At 55.3% G+C, this 23416-nt stretch overlaps 1 protein-coding gene across 1 annotated transcript in view; it reads right to left on the reverse strand.

Annotated features, from left to right (window-relative positions):
• The window catches only part of DSCAML1 (DS cell adhesion molecule like 1), a 161259-nt gene that overhangs the window by 37894 nt on the left and 99949 nt on the right, over positions 1 to 23416 (reverse strand). Inside the window, exons 8-16 of the mRNA XM_056860252.1 lie at positions 22929 to 23207; positions 21999 to 22118; positions 18947 to 19123; positions 10026 to 10225; positions 9618 to 9714; positions 8500 to 8628; positions 5259 to 5426; positions 3468 to 3538; positions 829 to 1069 (exon numbers count right to left, since the gene is read on the reverse strand). Of these exons, the coding sequence (XP_056716230.1) occupies positions 829 to 1069; positions 3468 to 3538; positions 5259 to 5426; positions 8500 to 8628; positions 9618 to 9714; positions 10026 to 10225; positions 18947 to 19123; positions 21999 to 22118; positions 22929 to 23207 (1482 nt within the window). The remainder of the gene's footprint in view (positions 1 to 828; positions 1070 to 3467; positions 3539 to 5258; positions 5427 to 8499; positions 8629 to 9617; positions 9715 to 10025; positions 10226 to 18946; positions 19124 to 21998; positions 22119 to 22928; positions 23208 to 23416) is intronic.

Below are 23416 nucleotides of genomic sequence, written 5' to 3' on the forward strand. Positions count from 1 at the left end.
TATTGTTAAAACAGGGACCCTTGAATACCCCAGGAGGAGTGCTAATCGAGCCAGGAAATGCTCATGCGCTGACAGGCTAACGAGGGTCTTAATTAAATATGAAAAACTGCTGAGCAAATGGAGGGAGAAACTTTTTGTGTGTTTCCAAAGACTCCAAGGCCAGTGCAGATCTTGCCTTCCTGGGGGGACCCTGGCTGGGCGGGCAGGCAGGTGGGTGGACAAGTCCGAGGGGCAGCAGAGGCAGAAAGCTGCCGGCCGGCTCGGCTCCTCCTCCTTCGCAGCTGCTCCCAGCAGGCCTGGGGCTGCCACAGGACCCTCCTTCCTGCTGCCCTGACAGCTCCACTTTGGACCAGGGAACAGCACAAGTCTCCTCGAAGGGAACCTTCCCCCGAATGTGGGGGTGTACGGTTTGCTGTGGGCCAAAGCTTCTTTTGGGGGTGAAGATTTTTAAATATCACCAAAATCTGTGGTTGGATTCACAAATAAGAAATTAGAAAGTGCAGCTAAGGGACTGGGAGCCAGTTGGGGTGGTGGTGGTGGTGGTAGGGGAACAGAGGCTAAAATACAGGGCAGGTCACTGGTCGCAGGCATGGCAGCAAATACGCAAAGGGGAAAAGGAAACACGGCTGGAACCCCCTAACTCCTGACCGGGGACCTTCAGCAACAGTTCCTTTGGGATGGCGTGGAAGCCGGTCTGCTTTGGGGAGTGGGCAGGACCCGGCACTGCAGGAAGAGGCCCCATGCCTCCACCGCCCACACCTCTGGCACTCCAGGCCCTGGCAGAGAGAAGCTGGGAAGGGGCAAAGGGTTTCTGAGCGCTCCACTTACCATCCTCCAGGGTCGTGGCGTTGATCTCGCTGGACGAGGGGCCGGTGCCAGCCCGATTGAACGCCTGCACCACCACCCCATACTGGGCAAATTTCTTCAGATTGTCAAGGGTGTAGACCTCATTGTCCCCGGTGGCCTTCATCTCCACGATGCTGTACTGCCCGTTGCTTCCGGGACTGTTTTCCCGATAGCCAATTTGGTAGCCTCGGATCACCCCATTCTGGAGCTCCTTTTTAGGGGCCTGCAGAGATGGACAATTACAAAGAAATACTGTCGGGCACTAAAAGGGGGTGGGGGGTGGAGAACAAGAGAGTCCACCAGTATTCGTGGAAACTGGCAAGTCCCGTGTATGTGTTGTGTGTGTGGATGCTGAGGAACCTTCTTTTCCCAACACACAGCTGGAACATACAAAGGATGAAGAACCCCCTACAAGCCCAAGCACTTCCCCCCGCCCCCTTCCCCGGTCATATCATAAATGGGTCCAGTAAATGGAGACTGCTGACATTCTCCTCTCATCTGGGGCCATGTGTCCGACCAAGGAAGAGAAGCCCAGCTTGGTCTGAAGAGGCTGCACTCCGCACAGAAAGGATCAGAGTTGACATCTGGGGCCGCTATGGGCCCTGCTATTTTCATGGGGTTGGCCAGGTGGCATCATGGGTACCAAAGCAGGGCTTTAAAAAAAAAAATTTTTCAATTTCTCTATTGCGATCTGGCTCTTCCTGGCTGCAGCCTTCTGAACGGATAAAGTTTCCAGATGAAACTCTTCATCCTCTAGATTCTCTGAGGTGGCCCCTGATCTCAAACCCTTGCAAGAGCCGTGAGATCGACGCTATTGTGATGATACCTGGTTGCTGCTGGAAATGCTGCAATTGATAGGAAAGGAGCCAGCCAGCAGCTCAGGGATCTGATTAGGGCACCGGAATAACCCCCCAGGCCTGCAGGCCTTAAAAATGCAGGAGGCCCAAGTCGAATCAATCTTAACAATATTTCTTTGAAGCGTTAAGAAATCAATAGGGCTGATTGCAAATTTACGTTACAAAGCTGAAGCGATCCATCTTGCTGAAAGAGTCTTAAAACACAGTGACTTATGCTTCAAGTGAATCTTATTTTTCATTAATCTGTTTTTCATCCCTTAAGAAGCTGCGGGGGAGTGGGGAGGCAGGAAAGAAGAGATGCTGGGACCCTAAATTTACCGACTTGCTGTCTCATTCCGACTTCTAACTTACTAATCAATTTTATTTTTCATTATACTGATGCTGAAAAGTAAATCAGCTTCTACATTTTATCGGCCATCCGGCAGCTGGGCTGCAGCTCAGCATCTGCACCGTCTCTAGCTGCTTCTCACTTCAGCCCTCTTTCCCCTCACTCGGATTCCTCACACACGCACGCACGCACACACACACACATGTGCACCACATTCAGGATCACCGTTCTGGCCATGAGTCAGGCCCTGGAGTCGCCCTCCGGCCCAGAGCCAGGGCACAGCCAACAGGGCACGCGCCGGGCACGAGGGGGAGGAGGAGGCCCTCAGCCATGAGGCTCGCTGGGTGGATGCCACCTCGCCACACTCACAGGGCAGGGACGATGGAAGGGGAGAAACAAGGCAGCACGAATGCTACCAGGACGGCCTCGGACAAGTAGCCAACAGAACCCCCAGAAATTCCCGGCGCCCGGCCCGTTTGTGGATTTGAGCACAGGCACTTGAGTATTAAAGATGACTCACAAGGAGGGCGAAATCCTAGCCCTGGCTGAGCTGCAGATACCCGTGGAGTATCTCCTCCCTCTCCCCCAAGCTAGAGCTTACGGCCTCCCCAGGTCTGACCAGCGCCATTTTAGAGACAAATCTGGCTATCAGTAAATGCGGCATGGGGTGCGGGCACCGCAGTGCCAGGCCACGCCCCTTTCCCCCCAGGGCTGTTCTGGCAACGGAAAAGGCACAGGATCTCCTGGTTCCGCCGTGCCACAGGCATTGGGCCCTCGGGGCATTTTTAAGTGGCCAAATTCTTCTCCATGGTCTTTCCTGTTTTAAGAATTGACAGTTCTCGGTAGGCAACGTGGGAACCGCTTTCACCAGCAGGCACTGATAAGGACAAACTCATGGCCATCCTCTGCCAGGGGGGCATGCTCCTGTGTGCGAGCCAGTAACAGCAGTCCACACGTGCAAAGCTTCATGTCCAAGTGCTGCCGGTCCACCCCAGAAGGGCATCGCCAGCCGCCCCGACCCTGCCCAACAGGGGCTCTGCGAGGGAAAGGCCCCCAGCTCCCGGCCCCAGAAGAAAGGCTGGGGGAAGCTCTGGTCTGGAAGGCTGATGGAGCCCCCAAGGGGCAGGGGCTCTTTCCTTACGGGGGGCGTGCACGCAGGAGTGTCTCTTCCCTCCCTGCTGCCTGCGGGGAAAGTGAGACTCATTGGATGCTCGGCTGGCTGCATTTGCCGGCTCCTCCACTTCAGGGCCAGCCACCAGTGTGTTGGTGGCCACTGACGCTTCAGCAAAGCCACTGATTTGTACCTGCGTTTGGCCTTCCTTTTTTAAAAAAAGGCAAGCCGCTCTGAGTGAGGGGGAAGTGTCAAAAGGCTCCAGTTTTAACCATACCGGCGGGAGAGGAATCTCTGCTCCCAAGCAACTCTGCCGACACCTTACCTTCCACGTGACTTGGATGCTCTGGGAAGTCACAGGCTGCAAGGTGACATCCATAGGGGGCCCATCGGGAGCTGCAAAAGTAGAGGCTGCGTGACTAGCTGCTTCTCTCCCCAGGGATGCCGGGGCGAGGAAGGTGCAGACCCCCCCCCCTCCGCTTCCCCTGGGGGCCTCTGGCTCCAGTCTCCTTCCCGGCATCTCCTGATCCCATGCCCAGGAAACCCAGGGGGACCTGAGAGCTCTGCAAGAGAGCCAGATGAGGGGCAGCCCCCCCGCCCCCATTCTTCTCCATCCTGGAGCCAGATGTTCCAAGGGAGGGCCTTGGGGCCTGCCTCCCCCCCCCCCCATTACAGCTGAGCTTCATAGCGGACCTTGCCGGGCCCAGCGCAGGACTGGGCAGGACTGGGGACACAGAGAGGTGAAGGGTTGAGAAGCCTGAAAGGGCACGAAAAACCGCCCGGCTTGCTTAACCCCAACCCCAACCTCTCAACCCAAAAAGCTCTTTAGCAGAGGAATATGGACAGCCTAAGGCTTCTGGGCCAGAACATAGCTAGCCAGGCTGCACAGGGAACATATCCAGCTAAGCTCAAGAGGAACAGAGCCACGGAGCTTTCTTCCTGAATGTTTCTGTAGGCAAACAGCAGATGACTGACCTTGCGACCCAGAGGGCATCCCCCAAGGGGCAGGAGTCTATGCCAGTCTTGGGGAGGGCGGGTGTTTGCGGTCACTCCCCTTGTATGGAACTCCCTCACAAGGGATGCCTGCGTGGCCCCGCCTTGGCCACCTTTTCGGTGCCAGGCACCGTCTGACCTGTTTGGCCAAGCCCTGGGCAACCACCACCCTGCCTTCCCTGGTTACAGGGCCTTGGGGTTTTCTGCTTATTTTCAGATTATGTAAAACTGTGCTACAGTTTTAAATGCTGCTTGCGATGTTTCTACTCTTAATGTTACAGCTGTTATTTTTCATGCTTTTTTTAAATCCTGGCCATTTTGTCATACGAGGAATCTTTGCTGTGAGATTCAAATGTTATCATATCTTGTAATCCGTACTTGTAACCTGCTTTGTGTCCCAGGGAGAAAGGTGGGCTATACATGAAAAACAACAACAACAACAGTCAATATTGAAAATATTGTTTTTAACTTTTACTCATGAACTGGTGCGGATGTCCAGACCTTCATTCCCTAGCATTCTTAAGGCAGAAAAAGTATGTTGAAGAAGCCTGCTCACAGGTGCCAGGTCCCTGGGCCCAGCGCGTGCCCCTTTTCACCCCTTGACAAGTCTCTGCGCTTCACCCAGGGCCAAGGACAGGGACTTCCCAACTGCTGCCCCTCTGGCCATCTTCGGAGGCCCTGCTTCAAATGCACACACACCCCTGCCATCTGAGGCAACACAGGTGGCAACCTGCGAAAGGGCCTTCTCTGTCATGGCGCCAAAAATTTTGAAACTCCCTCCCCACAGCGTTCTTCCTCTATTCTTGCATTCTGTTCTGTTTGGCATATTTTTGTTCTGTTTGGCATACCCCGAATTTCTGTTATTGGCCTTCACCCTGGTGAATACATTTTTATTGGATTCCCCATCCATATGCTTTATTTTAAATGAACTGTTTTAATGTGTGATGTTCTTGGGGCCCTATTTGATGGGCAGGGGGCACAGAAATGTTTTAAATCAACCCATCAGTGTTCAGGCTCCTCTCCCTGGCGCCGTCATATGTGCCGAACCAGGTGCCTTGCGAGCAGACACGGGCGGGGGCGGGGGAAACGAAGCTTGCAAGACCGGAGGTCGGAGGGCACGCACCTGCTTCCTCCGTGCTGACGGTGAGTTCTTTGCTGGGCTGGCTGCGGCCGATCTTGTTGAAGGAGTACATGCGGATGCTGTAGACAGAGGCGGGGTGGAGGTCGACGATGTTGGCCTGGTTGATGGTCGGGGAGATGTTGCGCGTGGACTGCTTGAAGTCCCAGGAGTCTAGAAGGGCGAGAAAGGCCTGCCCAGCTCAGCCTCCACTCACGGACAGACGGACGGATGGACGGGGGAGGAGGAGCCCCCTGAGGCCACAAAAGGGCCCAGAAAGGGCCACGTGTGGCTTTGAGAGAAGGCAGAGGCGGGGGGAGAGAACCTCCCTGGCCTCAAGGCGGCCGAAGAACTCCCAGCAAAGCTCTTCATCCTTCCCTGTGATGAGCAGAAACCCCAGACACCAAACATAACCATCCAAATGGAAGACTTTGCAGCAGGGGTCCCCAATGTGATGCCCATGGTAAAAAAAAACAAAAAAAAAAAACTGCCCACCTGGTCTTCAGCTAAGTCAGGGTTTCCCCCCCCCCCCAACTTGGGTGTTCCTTGGCCCCCATGGTGCCTGCTGACACCTTTTCTGGCACCCCTCAAGTATTTTTAGGGAGCGGGGGTGGGGCCAGGTGGGGCTTCCCCCCAGCAAGGGTGACTGCTGGGGATCTGACTGGCCATGCAGATTTTTTGAAATGTTGCTTTGGCAGCAGCTGCCAGCACAGTGCGAGGGTCGGCCCCGTGTGGCCGAAGCTAAGCGGAGGCAACCCCCCTGTGCCCGGCTCCGCCAACCTGCGGCAGCTGTTTTGTGGTGGCCATTTTGTTGCTGCGCCCACCACGCTGTGTTAGGAATGCCGATGCGGCCACAGGCTCAAAAAGGTCGGGGACCCCTGCTTTGGAGGGTCCAAAGTCCCCCCCGTGCAGTCCTTTGCAGAAGCCTGCTCAAGTGAGCCAGCCCCGCCCTCCTCTCACCTTGCGGACAAGAGGCCGGGAGAGGAAGGCCCCGGCCCAAGTCGATCTGGATCGATCGGGACAGATCTATACATGGGGCGATACAGTAACAGCCATTTTATTTTCAACACCTTTCCTAATAATCCCCAACACAGCCTTTGCCTTCGTCACCGTTGCACCACACGGGGTCGACGCTTCCACTGAGCTGGTCTACTGGCCACTGAGCTGGCCCCAAGATCTTTTTCCTTCTCAGTCTCAGCAAATTCAGGCCTCAGCAGCCTGTACTTGAAGCGGGGATTTTTTGTTCCAATGTGCATCACCCGACACTTACCCACACTGGTTTTAAGAGGGAGCAGAGAGGTTTGCGGAGGAGAAGCTTTGTCAGTAGCCAGGGCAAGTAAAGGAAGCCCTCCCTCCCCCCCCCCCAATATGCAGAGGAAGCAATACCTCTGAATAACAGTGCGAAGGGCCTCGGCCTCCGGTCCTTACTTGTTGGCTCCCCGGGGCAACTCTTTCAGCCCTTGAATGGAAGAGGGCTCTGGGCTAGATTGACCAGGGCTCTGAGGCTGGAAAAGGCGGCTCTTTTTACGGCTGCCTTTTTCAGTACCTCTACGGGATCTATTCTGATAGGAGGCAACAAAAACTGTACACTGTATTCCAAGACTAGCCACACCAGGGACCCCGTACAGCCCTTTTCTCACTGCTGCTGCTGCTGCACACGGAGCTGGTATTGTCATGCGGCGATCCGTGACCCTAGCCTCTCCCTCCCTCTGGTCAGTTCACAGCCAACACTGAACATGTGAAGGGGGGGGCTTTCTTGCCCCAGGGAGCTTCCCTGCACAGCGGCTTGGCCTGAGCCTCCTCTGCCCGCTCGCCCACCCCAACGGGAGAAATCCTCCAAGAGTTCTTCACCATTAACTCCAGTGCTCACAACCCTGAAACATGAGGTGTCGCCTGAAAACTTCGCTGCTTCCCCACTTCTCCCTGATTCCAGATCCATTGTGAGCAAATCAAACAGGCCCAGTCCCCGTGCAGATCTCTGTGGAATCCCTCCCTGAGGCCTGGGCACTGCCTCCTCCCCTCTCCTCCCCTTGGTTTCACCAGACAGAAGAGCAAGGGTCAAGTCCAGGACCAGCCAGCTTTTGAGTGTCAAAGTCCCCTCCATCAGGTGCTCTCCTGCTGCAGAGCAACACGGGTGCCCACCTGACACTTTAACCAGGCAGCAGTTCCAAGTAGCCCACGCTCACACGATCAAAACTCCACCCCACCCCCAAATCTATGACAGAACCCCTTGGGCAAGCTTCCCAGTCCTGGTTGCTAAGAGGGGAGGGGAGAAAAATGTTGTCTTTGGCCATGCGATTGAGGCCGTTCGCTTGCTCTTGTTGGAGCGTCCTGCAGGGTTGGGAACCGCTGGGGCACAAGGGGGCACAGTGGGAAGAAGGTGGTGGGAATAATGGCAGCCTCCATGGGTCATACACCCAGGGGCCTATCAAATACCTCTTTAATGGGAAAGTGCAGCAGTACTTCTATTAACAGGACTGGAAGCTTAGGGAAGGGGCTGTGACTCAGCGCAGCACATACCAAAAGTCCCAGGTTCAATCCCAGGCATCTGCAGTTTAAAAAAAAGATCAGACCACAGGGGACGTGAAAGATCTCCACCTGAGACCCTGGAGAGCTGCAGCCATCGAAGAGAACTAAGGCCAAGACTGAGCCCTGCAACATCCTGGAGAGACCCTCCTTCCAGGTTGATGGGAAATGCTGTTGATAAGCGTCGAGCGCTGATTCTTCTCCAACCAGCTGTGAATCTACCTCGCCTTACTGGCATCTTCTCCCCATTTAACCAGTTTGCTCAATAGCATGTCATGGAAGTCTCAGTCAAAAGCTTTTCTGAAATCAAGTTGTGTTACATCCCCAGCATTCCTGCAATTCTCTAGTCTGGTAACCTGATGGCTGCTGGGGATGTGGGGTCCTGGTCCAGTAAAGCTTCTGGTAGAAGAAAAACACGCCACTAGACTTTTGGTTTTGCTGCAACAGGCTAATGTGGCTGCCCCTCTGAAGTGTGTGGCAACACCTCGAGTCAGCAAGCCCCCAGCTAAAACCAAGCCTCATCCATCTGCTTACTACACGGGCCCAGGCACACTGCTCCTTCTAAGCCTCACAGCACAGGGGAAATGAGCAGATCCTTCCAGAGCGGTTCGGGGAAGCACTTTGAAAGACGCTGGGTGCTGGCTAAGCATGTGGGCAGGGAAAGAGGCAGCCCCCCCCCACAGGCCCTGTCCCCCCCAAGCTCGGGCTCCGCCCCACTCACCAGTCTTGTTCTTGTACTCAATGTCAAAGCCAGTAATGATGCTGTTGCCATCGAACCGCTGTGTCCAGCGCAAATTCATACTGCGGGCTTTTACCTCCCGGATCTCCAGCTCAGGAGGGTCTGGGGGCTCTGGGACAAGAAGCAGGGGGTGGGGTCAGAAAGAGCCACACCAATCACTCATGAGGCTTGCCTGACTCTCCGAGAGGGCAGATGAAAGCACAGGCAGCACCCTGGCAGCCCCTGGCCTAGGCCACAGAACTGAGGGGGAAAAGACCCCCTTCCCCAGGTCCAGTAAGGCACAGACCTTTGTGGGTACTTCAGTGGGATCAAAACCAGGGAAAAGCTGGATGAGCACCCGTTTCTTTTGTGCTCTCTCGGTATAGGGCCAAATGGCAAAGACAAATGGAGGCAGTGCAGGATCTTGGAGACTGCGGAGGTTGCAGAGGGAGATGCGTGTGGGGCAGGGGCACTGAGGAGGAGCTGCCTGGTGGGGGGCAGGAGCAATGGTGGAGGGGGCTTCTAGCCGCATGGCGGCACGCTGGCCATTGCAACTGGGGGCTAAAAATGCCTTTTTAAAAAACAAGATGCATTTACAGAAGCTCTCTCAATGTTTGGCTCCTGGTGCCAGCGCTCTGGTAAGAGGCAGCAGCCTGCTGTGCACCGGATAATGGGGGCGGGGCGGGCAGCAGGGGGGCAGCAGCTGTCAAGAGTCTTCTCCTGCTTTGGAGCTTCTCCTGGCCACATGGAGCTTCTCCTGGCCAGATGGAGACCAAATGCTGGACTGGGCAGACCTTCTGCCTGATCCAGAAGGGGAATTTGAACAGTGGTTTTATTCTCTTTGAACTGTCCACAGACACAGCCCATCAACAGGAAAGCAGAAACCATACGGTACTCGATGTGTTTCTTGTTTGAAAAATGTTCGTAAAGGCCTGCAAGTTAGCTTTGCTATCTCTTCACGTTCTCGTTTGGGAGGAAAGCAAAGGATGAACCTGAGTGGAAAGCAGCCCCCACCATTTCCCCATGGATGCTCTTGGGAAAGCCTCCAGAAAAGCCACATGCAACGCAAGCACCCCCACCAGGGCCCAAAGGCTGCGCTCAGCCACTAGAGCCTCTAGTACCTTGGACAGTGAGCTGGATGAGACCTCTGTCTTCCCCATAGGAGTTGATGGCATGGCACGAGAAGAAAACGGAGTCCCCGCGGTCGGCTGGCTTGAGCTAAGAAAAAGACACCATCTCATAAGCATCATTGCAGGGTAGGCCTTCAGACTTTTCAAAATCCAAGGCAATAAAGCTAAGCCCTCCCCCCCCCCCGCCCCGGCCAGCCCCTCTCCCGAGAGAAGGCTGCTCTCCCCGCAGAGGTGGCCCAGTTCCCTGACCCATCTGTCAAGCAAGGCCCTTCTGTGCCTTGTACGGGGTTTGCAGGCTAGGGTCTAGGGAGCCACTCTGGAGTTCACACCAGGCCACAGGAGGGGTCCTACACGAACAGGCCGCCCCCTCCCACACACCACTCAGTGGCCCATGCTCACCTTGAGCGTGGAGATGACCTCGTCCCCGCTGTCCTTGGTGGTGATGGTGTAGCGGATGTTTCGGTCAGGGTCGATCACAGTGTCCCCTTTCTCCCAGCGGATGATGATGGGCCGTTCGCCCCGCGCCGTGCAATTCAGCTCCTTGGCCTGCCCCTTGATGGCGATGGTGGTGTTGGGGTGAGAAGTGACCATGGCAGGAACTGCACAGAAAGAAGCAGCACGGTGGAAGCTGGAGGGCACGGTGCAGCAGAGAGAGGGCCAAGGAAGAGCCTGGCAAGGGCCCCTGCCCGCAGGAGCAAAGGAGGCACGCCGGGAAAGAGCCCTTCGAGCCCACCTGCAGGACGCGGAGCACCACTCAGCAATCGTTCCCCTGCCTCCCTCAGGTACGTCCCTTCATTTATTTGTTTGTTTATTTGTTTATTTGACTTATAACCCACCCTCCCCAGCAAGCCGGCTTAAGGTGGGTAACATCGTTTTAAAAATACAACAATATACAATATACATATACAGTAAAATCCATAATAAAACCATCAATAAAATTCTAAAAACCTAACATGGTGGCCCACAAGTCTAAAAGCTGTAGGGAACTGTACAGGTGGCAACCCTTTGCTATTTGTTGTTCCCACCAAGGGGAAAAGGGGGGGGAGGCCAGTAGATGATATAAATAATATGAGCAAATACAGGTGGCTGCCCTCAACTGTAGGCCTGGCGGAATAGCTCCGTCTTGCAGGCCCTGCGGAAAACGTTCGGGTCCCGCGAGCCCTGATGTCACCAAGCAGAGCCATTCCACCAGGCCGGAGCCAGGGCCGAAAAAGCCCTTGCTCTTGTCGAGGGCAGCCGTACGCTCTTAGGGCCAGGGACCACCAGTAAATTTTCGTCCGACGATCTTAATGTCCTTTGGGGGGTATACCAGGAGAGGCGGTCCCGAAGATACGAGGGTCCCAGACTGTGTAAGGCCCTTGATGGTGTAGCGGATGTTTCCTTTTCAGGAAGCGGGAGATTGTTCCAGGGGCCCTTAAGATGTTGCAGGTACCTCTGGAGCGATTTCTCGCTTCCTGGTGGGAGTTGGTGGACCAAGGGTCTCTGGTCGGCAGGGGACCCTTTGCTGAGCGGAAAACGTCTGGTCAGGGATGCCCGAGCCTAGAGTCACAAGCCGCTCCCTTTTATTGTGACACCTGGCTCTCATGAATTAAGGCAGAAGGAAGCCGAACAGGCACTGGACAAATGGTCCCCCTGCCCAGTGCTGTGAGCTCCTGGCCAGAGTCTGAAGGTGACGCCCCCACCTGGCCTGCAGTTTGAGGTCTACTAACTGTGGGTGCACTAGGGACCAGGACTCACTCCCTGCTCAGTGGTGCCATATCCTCCAACTGGCTATCTGCATTCAGCTCCATCAGAACACCATTATCCTGACATGTGCTCGGTTTCTTCTATGCAGGGACTAGCGGGAACCGATCCCCCCCCCCCGACTTCTGGCTCCAAAGGCCCATCTAGCTCCCAAACGGCCAGGGTTAGCTTCCCTCCAACGGTCAGTATTAGGCTGGCACCCCATGTGGACATCATGGGGCTCAGGCAGAGCCTCCCCGTCTCTGCCCTGGTCTTTCTCACACACACACACACACACACACACACACACACACACACACACAGTGTGAAGTCTCCTGCAAATGTAAATTACTTCTGTTTTGCTGTAATATAAACATGAGTGCCGAGCGCCAAGAATGCGCCTGCAGATTGCCTGCAGACACCTGCAAATACATTTCTACGACTTCAATCTCATTTCCATTCCCAGCCGAGGAGGAGCGGGGCAGAGCAGGCCTGCATGTCAGAGGGGAGGAGACGAGGGAGGGGGTGTCCCTTCGTGGCTTTGCACGGAACGTCTCCACCAGTTCTAGCCAAATGTGTTTGCCTCAGCAGCGCTGGCCATGGCAGCCAGAAGTGGAGACATTTCCTTGCACTACACAACTTAGATCATAAAGTAACGAGGCAGATAAATTTTATAATGCATAGTATTACACCCGGATATACAATAAAAAGTGAAAGACAAGTAACCAGGCAGAGGTTATAATGAAGAAAAAGCCGCAGCAATAGAGACAGGCCCAGATGAATTATTGACTACGGTTTTACACTCTCAAGGCTGTGCCGTGGAATATTTTTCCATCAGAGATTTGCATAATCCACTCTGAGGAACCTGGGCAGAATACTGAGGCGGCAACCAGCCAGGCCTTGCAGTGATGATGCTGGAGATTGAGCAGACGAGGGGAGGGGAACGGCATGGCCAGGGAGGCTCTCTAGCTGGCTCCGTCCCTCCTGGGAGAGTCCCCTGGAGAGGCAGAGGGCCAAGCACTCCCCCTCCCGCATGCACAGCTGTTCAGAAGGCCCCTTTACTGGCCTGACCAAACAGCTGCAAGGCCAAGAGACCTTTGGCAGATGCAGCCCCTGGAGGGGAGGAGGCATTCTCATGGAGCATCTTTCTGCAGGTGCTGAGGGAGAGAGAAAGACCCACCCAGGTATCCTAAACTGCCGAGTCCGGCACAGAGCAGCTGCCGACAGCTCTGACCTGGGATGGAAGAGCAGCCGTTCGTTTGGAGGGAAAGCAAGCGGGCCGATGGCTGCTGCTGCTGTGACCAGCAGCTTGACTGGCTCCCAAGGTCCTTCTAAGGGCCAGGCGAGTTTCTGAACGAGGACAGAGATTTTTCAGTTCCAAACAGAGGTGGCTGTGCCCACACTGGCAATGCGGGACACGGGTCCGAGTTCGCATCTGGATGCAAAAGCTCCGCCAGGTGTGATGCTTCCCAAGTAGCATTTTAGGCTCGCAGCCCTCTCAGGCCAAAGCATGTTGCAGGTACCACAGAGACAGCCTAAGCAAGAATCTCAGCACACCAAGGGAAGAAGCAACCCTGAGGGGGAAAACTCCCACGTGCTGAAAACCCACCTCAAACCCCAAACGGACCAGGGCAGGTTCACCCATGAGGGCAACCCCCTGGTGAGCCAGTGGTGTGTTTCTCACGGGGGGGGGAGGGAACGAGCCCTCCCCAAGTGCCTGCCTGGCCTGGCCTGCTGAGGTCTGGGGCATCGGGTGAGAGGGGGGACTTTCTCCAGGTGTGGGGGAGCTTCTCCAGCCCCACCCTGACCCTCTGAGCAATCCTGGAGATGCTGGCCAGCCTCTCTGAAGCTGGCAGAGCACAGAAAGGTGGTACCTGGACCATGCCTCCTGCAAGCAACGATGCTAACAGGCCTCCGACGAAATGAAATAAAGGCTCAGCTGAAGACTGGGGATCCCAGATGTGCCCACCAGGATGCCACTGGCCAAGGGCAGCTGCCCACTAGCCCAAGGCCTGGAAGACAGGGCCCATGGCCAACCCAGCCCATGGACGGTGGCTGCCCAGCAGTGGGCACAGCAACATGGCTCAGCTACTCCCCTCTCCAGGCCCTTCCTGAACTCCACTCACTGCTTGTCTTTGGGGCAGACATGCCCTTAGGCTAGCCAAACAGGGAGGGGGTGCCCCCCCACCCGGTCCCTGCAAAGGGGCAGCCAGCCGCTAGCTGTCTAGGGACCAGGTGGCCTCTGGCAGTAGCCAAGCTCCGTTTCGTCCATGGTCCCAGCCTTGGCCCTCAGTGGCTGCTTCCCATTGCTTCCTGCCTCTACTCCCAGCACCCTGCCTCCGCGCCCGGAACTGCCTGTCACACGCTCTGTCGGCCAGGCCGCACCCCACCACAGACGGGTGAAACAGCCTCCTACTCCTGTGCTGGCCCACTAGGCAGCACAGCCGGACACCAGAGCCCCGTCCAGGCTGTGGAAGCGGGGGCTCAGCTCGGCAGCTGGAGGGGAGGTTCTCCGGCAGGGCTGCCACCCTCCCAACCAGCAGACAGCACATAGCGACGTATGCTCAGGGGGCAGGGGTTGGAAAATGCAAGGCGTATGCAAACTGTGCAGTAATAGATGGCCATGGCTCTCCACAAAGGCAAAACACGGTGTTCTAATGGGGCACAGGAGGGCTTAATGAGCAGCAGCAGCAGCAGCAGCCTCAGTTTCCCGTGGCCCATATAATTCAATTAGCAGTTCGGGAGGGCCGGGCTGTCCGCTGACTCCCGCCTGCAGGTTGCCAACACACCCGGGAGTGTGCTGGGCAGCCGGCTGCCCTGAAGCCACAGCCTGCCACCCCACCCTGCATAGAAGAGGGCACAGAGCCTAACAAAGGTGGGGAGCAGAGGCAGTGAAGCCAGCAAGGGACCCGTCTGTCCCTCTGAGTGACACCAAGGACTACGGAGAGCGACAGGAAAGCACTCCCCTGAGAGCAGAGCCCACCCAGTCCCTTGGCAAGGACTGCAGAGAGCAAGCTCTGACAGTGCAAAGGATGGCAGCTTTCTAAATAGCAAGAACATTTTGTGCATGTTGAAAAAGAGAGAGAGACAGCGAGCGCATGCATGCAGAGGAGGAGAGACAGATGCAGGAGACGGAAGGAAGGAAAGAGGCGTACAAGACGAGGGCGCATGAGCCATGAGGGAGGGATCTGGGCGTGGGATGCGGGGGCGTGTGTCGTAGCAGGCGGGTGTTCAGGCACTGAAGACAAACATCAGCAGAAGCGTCTCAGCCACCACTGGTGGGAGAGAGTGTTGGTCGGGGATCCCTGTGAACAGACCAGTCCTGGGAGACAGCCAGGAAATGCTCCCTGCTCCACAGGCACAGCCACTCCAGCCAGCCCCTCTCAAGGGCCTGCTTTGCTCAGGAAGGCAGCGGGCAGCCATGGGTGGAGGCGTACGCAGGGGCATCCCTCACCCTCTTCTGCTCCCTCCATCCTGTTTCTCCTGGCTGTGCTGCAACAGCTATGGCACCTGGCAGGCCGCCTCCTGGGCCACCCTAAGCACACCTTTGCCTCCAACAAGACAGGCCTGGGACCTCCTAGGAGAGACTGGCGAAAATTGTGCCAGGGGGTTGGCAAGTGAGACCCCCAAGGACCAATAAAGGCCCTGCTGAGTTGCCCACGGGCATTCTTTCGTGGCTTGCTTTTGGGAAGAGCTGGGCACCAGGACTCCGCGCAGAGAGCCCCGTAGCGAGAGGGGCTGGGCCCTCCCCCCACTCCCGCGAGCCAGGGTGCTTCTGTTCACGGCCGCCACCAAGCAAAACACTGTCCGCCTTTCAGGCTTTCCCTTTCTTTACAGTGTTAACACGACACAGACAAGAGGTTGATCCCATTTGGTGGGTTGTGATAAGAGAGTTACAAAGGCAATTGTCGCAGCTCTGGGTGTTCCTTCAATCCTGAGCACAGCTGAGAGCGCTCTGCCACGCCTGGCTGGAGCTGCAGAAAAATGGAAACAGCCACCGAGGAAGGGAAAGGGCGGTGGCGGGGGCTGCATGCGTGTGCGCGGGTCTCTGAAGTGCCGGCTCAGTGATGTTAATTTGATTGCACCCATTTCAGCTTCTTGTCTACACTGATTAACTGCATTTCACCTGAAGTATGAGATTAATTCAAGTTGCCTGGAAGCAATCAGGGCTGCTTGCAGTGTAGCGCCAGCCAGCACACCCTGCCCAGCCCCACACCTGCCATCTGGAGGGGGAGAGAGAGCAGGCACAGGGGGCCAAGGGGGCCATGGGGGCTGGCCCTACGGCCATCCTGGCAACAGCCATGTGTTCTGCTGCCTGCAACATGAAGCAGGAGAGTCCAGGCGGTCCCTGGCCAACCTGGTGTCAGATAGGGCTTCTGACAGCTCTGTGCTCAAACAAGATGGTTTCCCCGCAAACAAAATGGAGTTCTCCGTGCACTCCTCCCCCCCCCCCGTTTTGCACACGAGCTCCGGCCAGGGATTTACAATTGTATTGGGATCCGCCCGTGTAAATCTCCGATCTGATATTGGGTCCCGCGCACAAAGCCGAGAGCTCGGCCATCTCCTCCACTGATTGTTCATAATTGTTTCTGTTTCAGTTTTACTTAAGTTGTTACCGGCAGGAAACCAATACATTGTCTCTTTGTTCCTGTAACCCTATTGTGTAGGCCCTATAAATGTATCCACTCTCCCCCAGTCATGTATTCCAGCTCTTACTGAAATCACTGACTTTCTGAAATAAATCTTTGAATCGCTGCCCTGCCTGGATTGAAGGTCTATTGCCTGAAAAGCTGTGTATTTGCTGAAGCCTGACACCTGGGCAGCATCCGCCTCCGCCAGGCCGCCGGGCCACTGTCCATGGTGCTGAAACGCTGCCTTGCCGCAGACTCCTGCCTGGCCTCCGGGAGGAATCTTCATCCCCCTCCCCCCCCCAGCCCGCCCAGTTGGCACTCGGGCAAAGCAGCTTTCCTTCACTGCTCCTGCTCCTCTGAAGCTCAGGGCAGCCGCCAATCAGGCGGCCAGATGGACTGAGCCAGCCCAGAAAGACCCCTCTGCCCAGGTGGCCCCGTCTGGCCAGCCTAATCTCCTGGTTCCTGATTACGTGGCCAAGGGCATTCCTCTCAGTTACTCCAAATACCTCTCCGCCATCTGCTAAATTACCCTGAAAGGGAGGGGTTGAACAGGACCACTCCTGCCCTGGCCTTTCTACTCAGGTTTTGAAGCAATCTGTCATATGACTTTTAACCCATAAATCACCCATAAATCTGACTTCCATGACCAACATTAGAATGATCAGGCCATTACATTTTTAATTAATGCAACGATACTCTTAAAATCCATTAAATAGATAAATTTGCCTACTACTTGTGTGTGTGTGTGGGGGGGGAGGAATTATCCCATTTCAAAGCATGAAGGGTAGTCCCAGAGGGCGGCCATGCTGGGCTGCACCGGAACAGCCAGCCTGAAGTTCAGGAGCACCTGAGAGGCCAACACAATGTTCAGAGGATGAGCTTTCAGGAGTCATATGGAATACACCTTATTACGGCATATAGAATATTCCTTACTGCCTCACCATGGAAGCTTAAATGGGGGGAATGAACAGGCTCAATTCCCATCAGCACTACAGCAGATTTCATAAGAGATGGTATTGGTCAGTTTCCTCCACACTAAATTTGGAGCAGAGAAGAGGGATTTCACCCAGTTGCGTGGCTGCTGAACGGATCACCCTCAGATCCCAGAACCACCCATTAAAGCTTCTGATCATTATCCTATTGAAGAACGGGCTGAGGATGGTAGGCCTGGCATTCTGAGGATCCAGACAAAAGGATCTTTATGCTGCACGAAGCATATGAAAACACTCCCAATCCTGGTGGCCATAGATAGTGAAGAACCGTGACCACCCTCCGCAGAACCTTCCTTGCCCTGTTAGAAAAGGCACACGTTCTCTTGCAACCCACGCTGGGCTGGGCAGACTCTGGCCAGGATCCACAAAAGGCCTCCGCAGCAGGGGGCCCTCCCCCACAAAAGCAGCCCCCCCCCCAAGCAAGCACACAGCCTGATGGCGGCACACAGGCGGCACCCGGCAGCCAACGCCCACTCTGCCATGGAAGTTTGCTGGGTGACCCTGGGTCCCTCACTCCCTCTCAGCCTAACCAACCTCACAGGGTGGTTGTGGGGAAGATAAAATGGAGGAGGGGACACTGATGTTGTTGGCTGCTTTGGTCCCCACCGGGGAGAAGAGCAGGATAGAAATATCTAAATGAATGAAGCAGTATTAATTTAGACTCATTGGTCTTAAAGCAAGATGGATGTGGGAGGGAGGGGAAAAGGCAACCAGAGAAAGCAGGAGCCGGAGCGTCTACGGTCTGGTAGTGGTGGTTGTTTTCCTCCTTCCCCCCCCCCAATGGCTCTTTCTTTCTCTTGCCCTCCACCCTCTCCTGTCCTTCCCTCATTCCTGAGAAAACTGGAACCAGAATAAATGGGGGAAGTAAATTCACACCTCCATAAGCTGCAGAAGTTATTTTCGTCGCCCAAGTGGGATTCTTCATACTGAACAGAACCCCACAGAAGTGTTTTCCTACCCCTGCCCCCCAGAAGCCTCCCTCAGAGTGCAGAGTGAGCCGGGACTGATCCCACGGCAGGCACGGTCCAAGCCTCTCATGGGCAGGGGACTCGCAAAAATCTGAGCCTCCTGGTCAGATGCCTCCATGGTCATTTTTGCAGGTTGCTTCACTACCCCAGCTCTGGCCCGCCTCCTCCGAAAACCCCAGGAAACATCCGGTGGGAAAGAGCTTGGCAGCAGAGACGGGCAACCACTCTAGTGGAAGTCAGGAGGGAAGATGCTCCTCCACCCCCCACCCCCCCGGGGGGATACAGAGAGGCGTCTGGCCTGGGTCTCACAACCCACCCCTCGAGCTCCATCTGTGTCTTCAGCTTGCAACAAAAATTCCAGCCAGCCTTCTGAGTGGAGGCTTCTTGCTGCAGCTGGAAACGATCTATTCTGCGGCCCAAGCAGAACCCGCTAACTGACAAGGTGTCTAACAACACTTCCCAGCCGCTGTGTGCCGAATTAGCAAGACCGCTTCCTTGCCGCCTCTCTCCACTACCACTACGATGTAGATTGATTGCCTGCTTTTATTAAGGACAAAGTGTTTTTTGATAGTGTGAGGGAATCAGGTCCCCACGGGAACAGAAATCAATCCAGCTCTCCGCTCCTTGCACATCGACCAACCGACGGCCAGGAGCCTCTGCACACGGGATGCAGAGGAGACGGCAGGAAGCACCGGGGACCTGACAAGACGGGCACGACAGCACCGAACCTGCCCACACACGCAGGGCCAGTGAGGAGGAGGGGGCTGGCTGCCAGAAACGCTGGGGGCCTGCACAGGGACTGGCGAGCGGGACTCCTGCTGACAGACTTCCCCCTGCCAGGCACCATCTCCGACGCCTAGGCAGCACCGGTGGAGCTGCCCAGAGGGGAAGCCTGGCACCCAGACCCGCTGCCGGCAACAGAGGCCCCACCCATGACAGAAGAGGCGTGGACAATCTGGCAGGCGGACTTCCTTCACCCTAGAGACCGCTCGCCAAGGGGTACTCACTCTTCACAGTCAGGAACATGGACTTGCTGATGTCTGTCCCGACTCCGTTGCTTGCCTGGCACAGATAGTAGCCAATGTCCTCTTCCAAAACATGCCGAATGAGCAGGGAACTGTTCGGTAGGATCTGGATGCGGCCAGTGAGGGGGACAGGATGGTACTGCTGGGGATTTCCACTGCCTGTGCGGGAAACACATTTAACAGCCCTTAAATGTTTCTGGCCAACCCAAACACCCAAGAAAGCCCCCAGTGCCAGGATCATGAGAACATAAGAAAGGCCCTGCTGGATCAGGCCAAGGCCCATCAAGTCCAACAGTCTGCTCACACAGTGGCCAACCAGGTGCCTCTAGGAAGCCCCCAAACAAGACGACTGCAGCAGCACCATCCTGTCTGTGTTCCACAGCACCCAAGATAATAGGCATGCTCCTCTGATCCTGGAGAGAATAGGTATGCATCATGACCAGTATCCATTTTAACTAGTAGCCATGAATACCCCTTTCCTCCATGAACATGTCCACTCCCCTCTTAAAGCCTTCCAAGATCCTCTCATGGTCTTCCAGCTTATACAACCACAAGCTCTAGCTGAGCGTACCGCCCGCCCTGCTGGGTCAGACCAGTGAGGGTCCAGCTAGTCCATCTGTGCTTGTGGCCATCTGTGCTTGTGGCCATCAGTACCTCACCTGGCAGTACCTCACCACAGTTCCACTACTCATTGAAGAAAGAAGTATTTCCTTTTGTGTGTCCTGAACCTATTTCACAACGATTTCATTGGGTTCCCCTGAGTTACTTGTATTATGGGAGTGGAAGAAAAAAGCTCCCTTTATCGACTTCCTCCACCCCATGCATAATTTTATAAACCCATATCATGTTTCACCCTAGGCATTTTTTCTCTGGCCTGAAAATGGGAGGGGCTGTGGCACGCAGGGGCTGTGGCATCTGCTTGGCATGCAGAAGGTCCCAGGTTCAATCCCCAGCATCTCCAGTTAAATGGACTAGGCAGAAGGTGACGTGAAAGATCTCTGCCTGAGACCCTGGAAAGCCGCTGCCAGTCATAGAATCAGAGTTGAAAGGTACCACCAGGCTCATCAAGTCCAACCCCCTGCACAATGCAGGAAATTCACAACTACTTCCCCCCCACACACACCCCAGTGACCGGAAGATGGCCAAGATGCCCTCCCTCTCATCATCTGCCTAAGGTCACAGAATCAGCATTGCTGACAGATGGACATCTAACCTCTTCTTAAAAACCTCCAGGGAAGGAGAGCTCACCACCTCCCGAGGAAGCCTGTTCCACTGAGGAACTGCTCTGTTAGAAAATTCTTCCTAATGTCTAGACGGAAACTCTTTGGATTTAATTTCAACCCGTTGGTTCTGGTCCGATCTTCTGGGGCAACAGAAAACAACTCGGCACCCTCCTCCATGTGACAGCCCCTCAGGTACTTGAGCATGGTTATTATATCCCCTCTCAGTCTTCTCCTCTTCAGGCTAAACATACCCAGCTCCTTCAACCTTTCATCTCCAGACCCCTCACCATCTTCGTTGCCCTCCTCTGGACACGTTCCAGCTTGTCTACATCTTTCTTAAATTGTGGTGCCCTAAACTGAACACCGTACTCTGAGTAGACAAGACTGACTTCAACAGACCGGGCGGGGGGGTGGGGGGTCTGATTCAGTTTTAGGCAACTTCATGTGTTCATGCGAAAAGTCCCAGCCTCGCCAGACTTTCCTTAAAGGTGCTCCAACCCCTTGATCACCTTGGTAGCCCTCTTTGGCATTAATCATTTTTGAGACAAGGCCACCAGAACTGTACGCAGCAATCCAAATGAGGCCACACCATAGAGATCTATATATGTGTGTGTGTAAAGTGCCATCAAATCGCAGCCAACTTCTGGCAAATGCAGCAAGGAGTTTTCAAGACAAGTGAGAAGCAGAGATGGTTTGCCATTGCCTTTCACGGCAGAGCCTTCTTTGGTGGTCTCCCTTCCAAGTACAGACCCTGCTTAGCTTACAAGATCTGATGAAATCAGGCTATACTGTGCCACATTCCCTATAGAGATCTATACAAGGGCATTAAAGTGCGGACCGTTTTATTTTCAGTCCCTTTCCTAATAATCTTCAGCATGGAGTTTGCCTTCCTTCACTGCCGCCGTACAGTAAGTTGACATTTGCATCAAGCTTCTCACTATGACACCAAGATCTCTCAGCCTCAGTCTCAGCCAGTTAAGACCCCATCAGCATATTTTAAAGTGAGGATTTCTTGCTCCAGTGTGTATCACCTTACACTTACCTATGCTGAACTGCACGGGCCATGTTGCAGCCCACGCCTCTTATTTAGAGAGATCCTCCCATAGCTCTTTTCAAGTTGGCCTTGGGTTGCACCATCATGAATAATTTGCAAACTTGGCTGCTCATTCTCAAACCCAAGTCATATAGGGATTGATTATACAGCACCGGCCCCAAGACCGATCCCTTGTGGGATCCCACAGCTCACTTCCCTATCGGATCGCCCTTATCCATGTGCTTGTTAACCTGCTCAAAGGACTCCCAAGGGCTTGATGAGGGAGGAATTCTTGAGGAGGAAGCCAGGCTGATTTTCCCACATCAGAATTTGTTCCTTGGTGTGCTTAATAATTCTCTCTTTAATAACAATTTCTACTAATTTACCTGGAACAGATGTTAGGCTAACTGGCCTGTAATTCCCTTACTCCCTTCTGGACCCCTTTTTCAAAATCAGTGTGACATTTTCCAGTCCTCCGACAAAGAGGCCACTTTCAGCAACCTTTTATCGATTTTGGAGACCTCTTCCACCTCTTCCACACACACCCCACCACAGCCCTGCTGGGCACAGAAAGGGCTGTTGAATATAAAATGGACCCTGATGCCATTCCCTCCCTGGTCACTTAGAGGAATGCCTACAGGGGTATGTTTCCAATTGAGGACAGTCCCTGAATATCTTTTGGGATGCCAAAGGGAAGAAACTGTGACGGGGCCAGCTGACCCACAGGCAAGACCCCCCTGCCCACCTGCCCAAACACCTAAGCAGCACCCCCACCTACCTTTTGCATGTTTCCACATGACCTTTGGAGGAGGGTAGCCATCCACAGAGCAGTTCAACACTCCTGCCTTCCCATAGATGCCATCCTGATTGTTGGGCTGCACCACAAAGCGAGGGGGGACTGGAGAGAAGGAGAGCCACCGCCGTGAGCACCGGGGACAGCTGCCTGCCTCCGGATCATCCCAAGCCTCCCTTGCTGACCTCCCCCCAGCCCCGTCCTTGCGCTCTCCCCTCTCTGACCCAGCCCCTCAGAATTCAAGGCCTCACTGGGACCACAAAGGCTACATCTGCTGCTGCTGCTGCTGCTGTCATCACACACCTGCAGCTTTCCCACTGCAGAAGGGCTGTAGTCTGCAGGCGGAGAGCCTCTATTTCCACGTGGCAAAAAGATGTTGGCCACGGAGGGTGGGACTGCCGGACCTCAGGGCCCCTGCTGAACTGGGCTTTGTAAAGAGGTGCTCTAGGGCAGGATCTCAACTGCCCTCTGAGTTCTGCCCATGCCATTCGCACAGCAGGCCAACCAGCCTGAGGGAGGGTGCAAACGCTTTCCTTCAAAGAAAAGCAAGGGCCCAGGGCCTGCTTCTGCTGTTTCGGAAGCCCACCCCCCACCCCCGTCCCTGCCACTCTTGGCTGCCCTCCTCCTCCTCCTCCCAAGGAACAGGTGGGCCTCACCCTTTACTAGGTTCACCAAGCGGCGTCCTTGCCCACCGAACGGCGTGCCCAGCTCAAAAGCTCCACCTGGGTCAGGCGCACATGTGTCCATGCTCCCGCTTCCTTCCACGTCTTCCCCGGCAGCCCCATCGGCCAAGCCTGCCCCGGGAAGGCTTCCAGGGACATGGGAGGGAGCTCATTCGGTAGAGGTGGCGGAGGGGGGGGCCTTCCCTGGTGGTCCCCGTCCAGCACCCTAGCCCACCCCCTGCCACACCCTTACCTCGCACAATGAGCTGCCGCTCACGGCTGACAGTGGCTGCATCATTGCTGGCGATGCACGTGTAGTTGCCGTTGTGCTTGAGAGAGACGCTGGAGATCTGCAGGGAGCTCATGAACTCCTTGCTTTCAATGGTGACGCCGGGGCCAGAAATGATCACCTGCCCATCCTTCCTCCATGTGATGCGGATGGGCATATCCCCCGAGGAGACCACGCAGGGGATGTAGAGGAGCTGCCCGATCGAGGCCGGCGGGAATTCGAAGGGCTGGATCAGGGGAGGCACTGCCGAGGAGAGCAGCAAACGCATCGTGCCAGGACCCCCCAATGACCAGGGGGTAGGAGAAAAGGCCTCGCCCAGCCCCCTCCCCACCCACCCCAACAGTCCCTTCCAAGTCAGAGAGACCACACACAGCCCCTGCCCCCTGAGGCCAGGGGCCACACACACCGGGCAGAAAAGGGCAGGGGCCTTTCTTCAGCTACCACTGGCACAG

The sequence above is a fragment of the Euleptes europaea genome, chromosome 14 (assembly GCF_029931775.1).
Source record: "Euleptes europaea isolate rEulEur1 chromosome 14, rEulEur1.hap1, whole genome shotgun sequence".
Classification (NCBI taxonomy): Eukaryota; Metazoa; Chordata; class Lepidosauria; order Squamata; family Sphaerodactylidae; genus Euleptes; species Euleptes europaea.